Here is a 14,061-nt window from a genome sequence, read left to right as displayed (position 1 = left end):
AATGACCAGTAAGAAATGTGGACAAATCTGAAATGTTATAGCATATACCTAACAAATAAAACCTTCATAGTATTATTAATAACAAGCGTTAACAGAAGTCTTTTATGATAAGAAACATTATGTCAACCTGATAATCACAGCCAAGGCATACAAATGATATGAAAACAACTCTTGGCTAATGTCTGAAATTTTTTTTACACATTCTCTATATTCTTTTGAAGAAAGCATTACACAACATTCACATTGAATTGATCCCAAAAAAACGTGAGAAAGAAAAAAAAAGGTCATGGTATGTTTCTAGATGTTTTATGTTTTTTTAAATCATTGATGTGTATCTAATATTTCCTTTAATTCATACACATATTGCATTAGGCAATGTAAGTGTTTTTCAAGTTAAATACAGGATGTTATGAAGTATGTAGAATGTATGTAAAAGTCTTTTATCTAATAAAATCTAATATTGTATGGTAAAGTTATGACAGAGGATCTTCATTAATGACATACTTATGAAAATAATGAGATATGGTGTATTTTCTATTTAAGTGAGAAAAATTCATGTGGGGAAAAAACTGGACAATATATATATATACATTTTAAGTGTAACAAGAAATGATTGTAACAGGATGCTGTTACGAAGTCTCCCAAACGAAGCTCCCATAATTCGTAATTCCCAGGGTCGCCTGACATTGGGCAACGTCCAGTGAAAATTGGTTTGGTCCAGTAAAGTTATATGCATTAGTGATGCCTGGGGACTAACCTTGTATATCATTCAAATCATCTTGGCATGACAAACCAGAATATATATGGTTTAGGGGTGGGGATCTCGACCATTTACAAGATACTAGAACATTGGGGGTGGGGGGAACCCCTGGGGACTGACCGTATACGTCATTCAAATGTTCCAGACATGACAAATAGGAATATATATGGTTTAGGGGTGGGGATCTCAACCATTTACAAGATATTAGAACTTTCTCAAATGGCAGGGGGTCGGGATGACCCCTGGGGACTAACCCTGTATATCATTCAAACCATCTTCGCATGACAAACCAGAATATATATGGTTTAGGGGTGGGGATCTTGACCACTTACAAGATATTAGAACTTTCTTAAATGGCAGGGGGTGGGGTGACCCCTGGGGACTAACCCTGTATTTCATTTGATGTGCTTTATTATGACAAACCAGAATATATATGGTTTAGGGGTGGGGATCTCGACCATTTACAAGATATTAGAACTTTCTAAAATGGCAGGGGGTCGGGATGACCCCTGGGGACTAACCCTGTATATCATTCAAACCATCTTAGCATGACAAACCAAAATATATATGGTTTAGAGGTGGGGATCTTGACCACTAACAAGGTATTAGAACTTTCTTAAATGGCAGGGGGTGGGGCTGACCCCTGGGGACTAACCCTGTATTTCATTTAATGGGCTTTATCATTTAGAACATTTTCAATTAAAAAGATTGTGTCTATCACAAACGGTTTTCAATTTATAATCATTTGAAAATTTTAAAAAATAAAATCCCATAGGGTTCTATAGTAAAACCCTCTTTTCTTTTTGCCCCTCAAAGTACCCCTTTATAAACCCCATTGCACAAACAAAACCCTGATTGCACCACTAGACATGTTAGTCTAACATATTGTGAAACTCTAAGTTAATCTGACAAGCGGTTTTGGAGAACGGGTGCGGACAAGTTCAAATTTAAAAGTGGCGGAAGAAGAAGAAGAAGAAGAAGAAGAAGAATAATAATAATAAGAACTGAGCAAAAACAATAAGTCTTCCCAAACTTCGTTTGGGAGACTTAATTATGCACCATAATTGTCTGCACTTGTTTAAAAAAGAAAAGGCTTCAATGCATTTGATAAATATTGCTGTTTCAAAATAATAAATTTTGACTCATTTTCATTTAAAATCCAGACAATATTACTATAAACCTATAATTTATCTTTGCATTTTTAGGGCCACACATGGTTTTTTCAAGATTCTTAGCTTCCTTCCAAAAAAATACTGGGAGAAAGAGAGGATTTAATATTCTTAATCACACTTTGATGGTTGCAAGAAATCTTTAAATAATTATTGGAAAATGTAAATTAAGATATACTCAAACCATTAGTTTATTCTTTTTATTCTGTTCCAGCTGATCACATGCAAGATCAAAATCTATTCCATTAACAACTTTACCTTTAATAATTTGAATGATAGATAAACACCATAAACATTTAGGTAGGAAGTCATTAAAACCCATCAGTCAAAGGAAGCTCTTTAGAAAAGCTCAAACGATGCATAAAAATTCAGTTTTACAGATCATATCTACCAATACATACTACCTTCCCTTTCATAACATTTCCTTAAAGTCATATTAAAATATCATCGTAAAAATTTCTGAATCTCTTTTTATCCCTTAAAGCAACATTTGCATTGCTTGTACAAAGAACTCATGATTGGGTCCTGAATGCTTTCTGTAGTTTGCTGAACTAGCACTAAGTCGCTGTTATCGGAGAGCCTTAGTAATTCTGTATACTATAAAACCAAAAACTGTCGCCATAGCAAGTCCGACGCCAATTTTCATAAACAGTCTATCGTTCTGTAAAACAACATCTCTCACATGTCTGAAATAAAAAGAAAAAACTTAAATTTCAAAGAATTTAATAACATGAAATCAAAAGATTAAGAATAATATGACAATAAATCCAAAATAACTACAAATAAATTTAAACATTTAAGATTTTTTTTGTAAAACATTTTCATTGTAGATTATGAGATGTAAAAATCATTTTGAAATTTAATGAAATTAGGGCCTGTTAATGTTCATAGAAAACAAATAAAATAAATGTGTTGCTTTTAACTTCCAAAACCTATTCTTGTACAAAAATGTGCAACATTTACCATGATTTCTTAATTGTGATTTTTACAACATTACATGACAATAAAATCACAAAACAGGAAATTTAACTTTTAAAGCTCAAACTCTAACCTCACAGTTTTCTAAAATCCTGTTTATTTTTTATGTTACATAGAAAAAGGACTACTAAATTGGTAATAACCATTTTTCATAAGACTAAACACGGAGGAAAAATTAACTTGTGAGTTTTTGAACTTTAAAAGTTTTACAGAAAAATTAAAATTGTATGTTTTTACATAAAACATGCTACACGTACATCCAAATATTAAAATAAAATTCTCAGTAAATTACAAACTGAACCCTGTGTAAATTTGTCCCCAGTCTAAACTGAATCTATTATCAAGACATGTTATGAATATTCCTTTGTAATTTACTGTGTTAAAGGACTTTTATATGTTTGTGTGCGACTTGGTCCAGTTTATACACCAATAAATTCCTTTAAAAAGGCATTCAATCCTTATAATTCTTTAAAATTGGAGATAATTAATTTAATTTCCCCACCCGATACCTCTATCATTAAATTGTATATTTGTGTCATTGAATTGGCCTGGCGCATGAATATATTTTTTGGTTAATGCAAAAAAAAATGTATTCCATGAAATTTGCTTTCTGATAAAAAATAAACTACAAAAATATCTAATTATCATTCAAATGAATATTTTGTGTTTATTATGTAATTTAAAGATGATCGCGAATGTAAATATTTTGAACATGGAGCTGGTTTGTGTTATCATCGCCGCCATCTTGTTTACAATGGTTACAAAAAGTAGTTCTGTCAACGTCGTCTATCGAAAAATAAATAACTTCAAGAGCAACTACCGCAAGCCCTCTCGACCACTCATATTAATGTATTCCCTAATATGCAAATCATATAAGAATTATAAGTAAATAAACCAATTAGTGGATAGCAAAGTTAAAGAATAAATGTATTAATGCAGTAATGAGTCTCTATTCAATTAAGATAAAGACATTAATTAAAGATACAAATAATTAGTTTATTGAAAAAGTAATATGTTTTAGCAATATGAACTAAGTTATTTTTTTTTTGAAATTAAAGCAATGCAGGAAGTTATAACCGTAATGTATCTTTTTTACAAAACCATTTAAGTTAAAAGTTCAAATGATGTAGCTTGGTGATGTCATTCCTACAGTCAAAATATTGTCAACAAGAATGTGTCCACTCGCACTATCATTTTCTATGTTCAGTGGACTGTGAAATTGGGGTCAAAACTCAAATTTGGCATTAATATTATAAGGATCATATCATAGGAAATATGTGTGCTAAGTTTCAAGTTGATTGGACTTCAACTTCATCAATAAACTGTTATCACAGAGATATGTCTCGCCTTTTTGTAATTTTGATAATGCAAATGTTGAAATTAAAATAGCAATACTTTAACATGCAAATATTCAAAGTCAATGAACAATGACTGAAGGTTCATGGCTAAACAATCTCCATGGAATGAGATGTGCCAATGCTAATACAACTGCATACCAAATACCATTGACTTATTATAAGTTGTTCCCTTTAAACAAACTTAAACACAAACATTAACTTGTAAACTATGTAAAAGTTTCAAAGTCAATGAACCATGATCAGGGGTGGGGCTATATAATCTCGATGGAAACGATGCTTGCAAATGCCAATAAAATTTGCGTAACAAATATCATTGACTTAACATTAGCAGTTCATCTTAAACTGATCTAATCACAAACTAATACATGTAAACTAAGCAAAAGTTTCAAAGTAAATAGACCATGACTGAGGGGGCAGGGCCAAATATTCTCCATGGAAATGAGATGTGCTAATGCTTATACAACTGAACACCAATTAACATTGGCATACCACTAATGGTTCCCCTTGAACTGACCTAATCACAAACTAATACATGTTAACTTAGCAAAATTTTCAAAGTCTATAGACCATGACTAAAGGGGCGGAGCCAAATAATCTCCATGGAAATGAGATATGCCATTGCTTATACAACTGCATACCAAATATCATTGACCTACCACTAGTGGTTCACCATGAACTAGACCTAATCACAAACTAATACATTGTTGACGCCACCAACGCCGGAAACAGCATACCTATGTCTCACTTTTTGACTCCGTCAAGGTGAGACAAAAACTACCTTGACCAAAAATTTTAACTTGAAAAACTCTAACCTGAATCAGGACAGACAGATGGACGAACGAACGGATGCACAGACCGAAAACATAATGCCCTAAAGTGGGGCATAAAAATCTTGTAGAACTTGACAGAAGCCATCAAAAAGGACACAAATCAAATAAATAAGTAAATTCCAATGCAATTTTAGTTTAGAAGTATTTATAGATATTCTAAAGTGGTTACAAAGTTGGAGAGCACAAACCATTTTTGTACATATGCAAAGGTATGACTAAATTGAAGTAAGATTTTTTCATGATTTCCAGCCTATATCTTTTGTTCATTGTATGTAACACCTTTTCTAGCAGTGGTGAATAATTATGACAAATTTCATAACAAAATTCCCACAGGTTTTATAGTTAGAGAGGGGGAAGGATTTGTCAAGGACATACAAGCTAATTACTATTGATTCTAATTAACATGTAAACGACCACAAAATTTGACTGGATCTCATAAAATACCATCGAAATCCAGATTTAAAATTAAATCAAAATAATGGTTTAAGGTACTGAAAATTGTACCGAGGAAACTTTTTTATATATTTAGCAGGTGTCATGTACATGCATGAAGTGTGAAATTCGGTAAAACACAGCCACAGCCAGGCTTTCCTTGCCATAACCTGACAACCTTGATGGTGTCAAAGGCAGTCAGTATCTGTCCCTTAAGGAATCGCTAGACAGCTCTGTGGGCACTAAGGCAGTCATTGCATTACATATGCCTTCATTAATAAATTACTGATATTCCTCCTGATATTAGTTAATTTCTTATTCCAGGATACAGTTTAGTTACTGGTTAGTTTGTATCCAGCTTGGCTCTATATATAATGACAGTAAGGAAAAAGGACCAGTACAACACCTCATGCTACAACATACAGCCTGACAGTTTTTAATTTCTAAAAAAAGGAGTTATTTCCCTTTAATTATTACTTACTAGAAAAAATGATGAACTGCCTATAAAACTATATTTCCCATATATAAATATATATTATATTTTGTAAAAGATAATAATAATACCGTTTTAACCCTTTCATTATATGATTTTTTTTATTTAAACATCAAATTCATTTAATGATAAGGTCATAATTTTGAAGCAATCTATATATAGTACATTAGTTTTAGGTTAAATTCTGCAGAGTATTAGACTGCTATGAATTTCACTCCAAATAAAAATAACAACTATTCTAAATGTAATATTTCTTTGAACAAAACAGTTAAGCAATGGGGGTTAAAATATGACTCTTTTTCAGGAGTCAAATACAAAAATTGATCCCTAAAAGGCAAGGGAAACAACTCTCTTTTCAAGAAAGACAGAAAACAAAGAACCAATATATATACACACTTATAAACATATCCAAGGAGATTACATGCAGCAGGCTACAATATATAGATAAAATGTTGAGACCTGATATTTTCTTCAAGCCAAAGTGGATTCTGCCGAACCAGTAACATGTGCACAAGTCGTTTCAGATTTCTGAAGGATAAGGACATTTAAATAGAGAAGAATAAAAAAAGAAAAACAGTTGGTTTTCATCAGGCAAGTCATGCAATTAAGAGCTACTGAATAATTCTGATCCTCAAGCTTATTTTTAAATGATTACATTTTATTATAAACAGCTTTTTTTGTTGAGAATATAATTATTATCATTTCTCTGTAAATGCCTTTAAAACTATCCAGATTTTTCCACAACACATATTTCATTCTTTGGCTGCATTAAGCCTTTTATAATTCAGGGCTGTTTCATTAAAATGAATAGGGGAGGGAAGGAAGAAAGTTCCAAAACCCTCCTATAACAAATATATTTTCTTTGAGTAATTCTGCATAAATCAAAAGGACCTACAACCATACATGTCTTACAACCCATGTCTAAAATAAAAATTTCCCTTCCTAACCTCCCTAATACATCTTAATGGAACAGCCCTTTAACAGATACATATATAAAAAGAAACTTGTACACAACATTAAATATGAATAACAAATTGTCAAAAACTACTCTTGTTTATAAAAAAGAAAATATAAAAAAGAATTTTAAATTTATTACACCAAATACACAATACATCTACCATGTCTATGTCTGTAAAGTATGTAATTTTACTCTTGTCAGTAACATTTTTAACTTTCCTGTACATTTGAAGAATTTTTAGTTAACCTGTTAAACAATTTCCTTCAATTTCCTTTTGAATTATAACACTATCAAATATTTTAGTGGTCAGAAATTACAGAACATTTTTGTTTTTAAATGGTTACCAAATAATTTAATTTTGGATTTAACACGTCTTCTGATTGGCTGAAAGTTTTTTGTCTATCAGCTCATAGACATCTTGTCATGTGACAGTGATGTCATCAACGTTTTTTCATGATTTACACCTTAAATATGGAATTTAGAATTAAATTATAAGGAATAATTTTTTCTGTCTATTCGAAATAACCTAACAAATGTGGTGCACACCTTTAAATAACCCGCTATGCTGGTTATTCAGTGTGCACCACATTTTTTATTTTATTTCTTCATAGACAGAAACAATATTAGTCAGACCTTAATCAATACATATTTTTTTTTCAAAAAATTACTTACTATAACATGCTTTTTAAAAAAAAATCCATAAATTCTCATCCACATATATACTGCCATGATGATTTTTTTTATTCTAAATACTTTTTTGTCGTATACAATTTTTATTAAGTTCTTTCTACCTGAAAATAGTTTATTTCTATAACAAAAACGGTAAAATCAAAATCAAAATCATTAACACCTATTAAAATTTAAGAAAATAAAAATGGATGAGAATATATTTCAATATGACCTTCTAAATACATTTCCTGAATAGAGTAAACTTAATTTGAAGTTGTACATGTCATAAGACGGTTACTTACGGATATGCAGCCATCGTAGCTAATTTGATATAAACATCTTTGTTAATTTTATCTAAACAGGCAAAATCTTCTGGGGGTGGAAGTTTAAATTTTTGACAAAACTGTGCAGGAGTCATTTCAAAGTCCTGCCGTACTGCAGGGTATTCTGTTTTTCCAGCCACAAATAAAACTGGGATACGACTGTCTATAAAATGTTTCTGAAAAATAAACAAATAAAACTATCAAAGATATACAGAAATTTTGAAACATGGACAAAAAAATTAAAATATCCTAAGAACAGGTTACATTTGAAAATACTTGTGATATGTAGGCCTTGAAATTTGTCACAAAATCATTTTGATGATTATCAAAAGTTTTTGTTATAATGAGCTGATGTTAATGGTATTGATTGATAAATGTTGCTTCATGTCTGGAAGGAAATATACAAGCATATTTAAGACAATACAATATCGATGTAACATGAATTTACCCTGTTTTTGTACTAAACAGACACAAAAGGTCACAATTCTATTCTGCTTTCTAACAAGGTCACATTATCAGTAAGATAATTCTGGCCAAACAAAAAAAAAACAGTCTTTGCTCTTATTTATTAAATGCATGGTGTAAAAGCAGTAAATACTAATTTTAATAATCTACAGTTTGGATCAGTCAATGAATCAAAACCATGACCTATTTATTGCACTCTAAAGGCAGACCACTGAGGCAGTCCATATGACAATTAGTGATGAAATTGTAAGGTGAAATTTAAGATCAATGCAATGAGGCTGCCATATGTCCTACAGTGTTTGCATTGTTTATATCATACCTAAGATTTCTAATTGCAAATTCTCACTTGACAGAATGACATGTGTATGGCTAGAAGTCAAACTGTTTCTGTAAAACTTCTAGAAAAATAAATCCTCATGGAATATGCTTAATGTCTCTAAAAGAGGCATAAAATATGATTGTTTGAAATCAAACAATACAATCAGGCACATTGTTCAATTGGATAAAAAGTAAATACTGTGGTAGTATATTATCATACCAGATACATTTTAGCATAGAATTCAAACGACCTAGGGTTGGTTACATTGTATAATAAATAGAGAAAAAAAATCGAATCGTAAATAATCATACCAGGTACATTTTAGCACAGAATTCAAAGGACCTAGGATTGGTCACATCATATAATAAACAGGCTACATCACAGTTCATCTCTGTCGGGTTTAACATTTCACTAACGACAACATCAACTTCATGTAACTGCAATTAGACACAATTATTATATTGAAATTCTCAGTAATTATAGTCTTTCTGGAAACCTTTGATGAAAAATAAAAGTTTACAATAAACAGTTTGAATATCATTCAAGAGACTAATTGTGGCAAATTTTGAGCATAACAGATAAAAAAAAACATTCGTTTTTACTCTGCACTTGCAATTGATATGATAATGCATTTGTGGATAAATAAACAAAACTGTATGGAGATATAACTCATTAACAAGGTTGGAAATTATAAAAAATTATTTCAATACAAGCACAACTCTGAACAAGAAAGGCAAAAAATTGGTTTTTTTTTTTTCAATTATTTTTGAAAATTTGCAGCTAAATATGCTTTGTGACAAGTAATGATATACTGGAAGGGCTTAGAAATGGTGTTGCATTCTTGGAATATTAATGTTCTGGGGTTCTGATTGGTCCAAACATCATTTATGAGGATATTGAGATAGAACAATGTATATATTGAGGACAGAAGTAGAGTTCTGAATAAGTCTTAAACTATTTTGTTTTAAATATGTACTACTTACAAAGTCTATCCAAATTATGTTTGCAAATTCAACTCAAGCCAGTGCTAGGGGCTGTCTCAAACTTGCAGTGAGGTGAGAGTTTTTTTGCTCAGTGTAGATGGCCTCACTGACTTTGAGATGAAGAACAGTAATGAAAGCACTGTTCCTTTGCTTTTTGTGTGTTTTTTGCTGTGCATGTATTGATTATTTTTTGTCATGGATGAACACCCCACATCCTTTGTTTTTCTACTTATGTTCATTATTTGATATCATATCAGGTTTCAGCATTTTACATAAACTCTATAAATACATTGTACTTAAATGGATACCTTAATCAATCGAAACTTTTTACTTACCATTAAATATTTTTCTTGACCATAGACTTGTACAAGATTGATTGTAAAAGTAGATAAATGTTCCCTCTCTAATGTGGCCAAATATCTGAGATTCCTTCCTAAATGGCCTTGTAATAAAGAGGTCTGAAACAAATGTTCAACAATAGTAATTCATTCTTATTCATATTGATGAAACCAAAAAATATTAAATATAGCATTATAGGGGGAGGTTGAGATCTCACAAAACATGTTTATCCCTGGCTAGCTGAAGCCCATCTCCAGGTGGGGTTTTCTCGCTGCGTTGAAGACCCATTGGTGGCCTTAGGCTGTTTTCAGCTCTTTGGTTGGGTTTTTGTCTCTTTGACCCATTCCCTGTTTCCATCCTCAAATCTATTATACTATGAATTTATGATATCACCAAACTTTGTAAACAATGTTAAAGTTCTTATTAACCTGCACGCTAAAGGTTTTGAAAACAAGTACTACTCCAAGAATTACCTGCTATTATGAAGAAAACAATTGTACTGTAAGTGGATTCATCTGTTTTCTAGGGGTACCAGTTTTCATGTATTGAAGATAAATTGTGTATTTTGTGATTTTGTATAAGTCTCCATACAAGCATATAGAAAATTGACAGCTTGTTAAACCTTTTAATTCTTGGTTTACAAAATTCACAAAAACTGGTACCCCATGAATAATAATAAATCCACAGTACTCTAAAAATTGCAAGGCAGCTCATAAACAAAAAAAGATCGTAATTAATTTACAGCTTGTCTATTTCAGTTCCACCATATAAACAGAAAAAGCCTCGAGCCATTCACATATTTTCGCGATCTTATTTTCTAACTGGTTTTTAATCATAGACATTCAAAAGCAAGCTTTGTAATGGTCCCTACACTGCTACAGATAGATTCATTAACTGTTACTTGCTTCAATTCCAGTTGTAAAACTAAAAATGGAACGAGAAACACATTACTTAATCATACAATGTTACAGTAAATTACTCACCTTGCCAACAGACTTAGCACCAAGCACATGACATCTGAACACATTTCTGGAGGTATGTTTCTTGTCTAAATCTATTTTCTTATCCCTAGTAACTGTAAAACAAAACAAACATTTCTGTGATGAGAATATTACTGGCAGTTTTCAAATTTCATTACGTTATCTTTCAATCAGACTAAAATAAGAATTATTATATTACACTTGTGTTTGTTTTAATTTTTTCTATAATAATACATACTCAATTTGATATATGTAATTACTGGATAAAAATCAAATGATTTGTTTCATCAAATTTCTTTAATATATTTCATGTCTTAATGCTAAAAAACAATAATAATTTGTTAATGTCAGATTATGTAATGATCATTTATGTGTATGTATTGTAGAAAACATTACTAAGTTGCAAAACTTGTGTATGATCCATTTGTCTGTTTGAACAATAAAACATTTTCAAACTAATCAGATTCTTCAAAGATTGATTGATTGATTGGTTTTTAAAGCCACTTTCAACACTGTTGTGCTATTTCGTGGCAGTCAGTTTTTATTGGTGGAGCAAGCCAAAGTGCCTGGAGAGAACCACGACCTTTGGCAGGAAAGCTGACAATCCTAGTCAATTGAGATTGGAGTCGAGCGCACCTGCAGCATGTGGGATTCGAACTCACAACCTCAGTGTTGACAGGCTAGTGGTACAGTAGTTGGACTAGTTAGACCACTCGGCCACCAAGGCCCCTCATTCTTCAAAGATACCAAGCTTATAATTTGTTATGTCTACATGAGATTCATCTACTCAAAACAGTTGGAAGGTAAAATCAATTACTAAAAATAAGATTTAACAATATCTTTGAAGCCTACAAACTCTAACAATTAATTTCTGAATCTTTACTCTAGTAAATAACAAGAATGTCTCCATAGTACACGGATGACCCACTCGCGCTATCATTTTCTATGTTCAGTGGACCGTGAAATTGGGGCCAAAACTCTAATTTGGAATTAAAATTAGAAAGATCATTTCATAGGGAACATGTGTACTAAGTTTCAAGTTGATTGGACTTCAACTTCATCAAAAACTACCTTGCCCAAAAACTTTAACCTGAAGCGGGACTGACGGACGAACGGACGGACGGACAGAAGAACGGACGCACAGACCGAAAAACATAATACCCCTCTTCTATCGTAGGTGGGGCATAAAAATAAGATTTAAAATTATCTTTGTAGCATACAAACTCTAACAATTAATTTCCGAATCTTTACTCTAGTAAATAAAAAGTTGTCCATAAGTTCTAATGTTATAAACTTATTGACAAGGAAAATAAAAGTTATGGAAATGAATAAATTAACTGTGAGAGCAACTGGTCAGGCACTTTATTCATATTGTTGTACTACATATCTTAAATGTCAAAGGAGATTATCCTGGTCAAACATCTGTAATATCTCTTTCAATGGATGGTGTGCTGTCAGTGACAATTCAAAGGCTGCTGTGATCATAAAGTATATTTTTTGAACAGTAAAATATATATTCTAATCTAACATTGTTTGTAACTTTCATTCTAATTGGATAATATCACAAATTTCAGGGCATCAATTCTATCATGGTGTGTTACTAACCTTGAATAGCCGAAACCTGACTGTCATGTAAATACTGATAACCTAAATAGGCTAAAAACTCTATAGTTCTAGGTACATCTAGAAGTGTGGTTAACCTGAAAAAAATACAAATTCTATTATTTAGGTACATCAGAAAAAAGTAAAATAACAAAAATACAAAACTCCAAGGAAAATTCAAAACAGAAAGTCCCTTATCAAATGGCAAATCAAAAGCTCAAACACATCAAATGAATGGAAAACAACTGTCATATTCCTGACTTGGTACAGGCATTTCCTTGTGTAGAAAATGATGGATTAAACCTGATTTTATAGCTAGGTAAACCTCTCACTTGTATTACAGTCACATAAAATTCCATTATATTGACAAATGCAACAATGTGGGAACAAAACAAACAGACATAATAGGTAAAATGTCGAAAATAGGGGTCGGCAGTCAACATTGTGTTATAATCTTAATCACTATAAAAACAAACAAATATGTCAACAAAGAAAAACAAAATGGCATATAAACAAAGCACATAAGCAAAAATGAAAGAAGTTTTGTTAGCCTGAAAATGATATTACACTGATGAATATTTATCTCGAGAAATTCAGTGTCGTCTGTTGCTTATACATGCATATGATTTGGGTGTTTTTGTCTTGCAGTGTCCCCTTATGTTAAGACAATTTGTCTTTATTCCTCGTCTGTACTTTTTAAATGGCAGCCATCTTTAATTTCTTGAAGACATTTTTTTGTCATTTAACTTAATGGTACTAAAGTTGCAATTTTTAATCAAAGTATATTTAGATCTTGCTTTTGAACAATTTTTCATGTTTTTAATATAGAAAGTCTCTTAAAAGACATTATAAGAACAATTTGTCCAAACTTATATTCTCCAAAAAGAAAAACAAGGGTGCTTTTTTCTAGCAATTCATATTTGTATCTGTAGATAACAAACTTTTCCCTTCAACATACATGCTTGCATTTTTTTCTACCAATTACCCCTATTGAGTATGATAACCCTTTGATGTTATATCACCAAGAGAGAGTATGTACATAGATTATACATTGGGTTTCAACTGAAAATAATCCTTCATGAAAATTATTTTTTAACTTACGCCCACTGAGCCAGATAACCTTGCGATGTTATCCAGCCATTTGGATTTGTACAGACTGTATTATTAACATCTTGTCCCCAAGGCATGACAGGGCAAGTACTAAATAAGTTCTGTAACTCTGGTGGTGACAAGCAGCCATCACTATCCTGGAAATCACAAGAATATGAATAAAAGATGATATAAATCTAAAACTGAAGAAGGTATGTTAGTCTTGTATGATTTTTAATTTTAGTTCATTTATATGTTTTGGAGTTTAGTATGACGCCCATTATCACTGAACTAGTACACATTTTTGTTTAGGG

At 31.5% G+C, this 14,061-nt stretch overlaps 1 protein-coding gene across 10 annotated transcripts in view; it reads right to left on the bottom strand.

Annotated features, from left to right (window-relative positions):
* Nucleotides 1–14,061, bottom strand: part of LOC127709664 (mitochondrial Rho GTPase 1-A-like) — a 55,831-nt gene that overhangs the window by 15,693 nt on the left and 26,077 nt on the right. For 3 of the 10 annotated variants that reach the window (XM_052215290.1, XM_052215287.1, XM_052215289.1), the window contains exons 14-20: nt 13,760–13,905; nt 12,662–12,756; nt 11,060–11,151; nt 10,073–10,195; nt 9,066–9,191; nt 7,950–8,146; nt 6,480–6,548 (exon numbers count right to left, since the gene is read on the bottom strand). In XM_052215290.1, coding sequence (XP_052071250.1) covers nt 6,480–6,548; nt 7,950–8,146; nt 9,066–9,191; nt 10,073–10,195; nt 11,060–11,151; nt 12,662–12,756; nt 13,760–13,905 — 848 coding nt within the window. Of the gene's footprint in view, nt 1–1,940; nt 2,616–6,479; nt 6,549–7,949; nt 8,147–9,065; nt 9,192–10,072; nt 10,196–11,059; nt 11,152–12,661; nt 12,757–13,759; nt 13,906–14,061 lie in introns of all 10 variants that reach the window. The other 7 variants (XM_052215293.1, XM_052215292.1, XM_052215284.1 and 4 more) reach the window with 6 other exon arrangements.

This window comes from Mytilus californianus, unplaced genomic scaffold (assembly GCF_021869535.1).
Source record: "Mytilus californianus isolate M0D057914Y unplaced genomic scaffold, xbMytCali1.0.p SCAF_7, whole genome shotgun sequence".
Classification (NCBI taxonomy): domain Eukaryota; kingdom Metazoa; phylum Mollusca; class Bivalvia; order Mytilida; family Mytilidae; genus Mytilus; species Mytilus californianus.
This window is presented reverse-complemented; position numbering and strand designations above follow the sequence as displayed.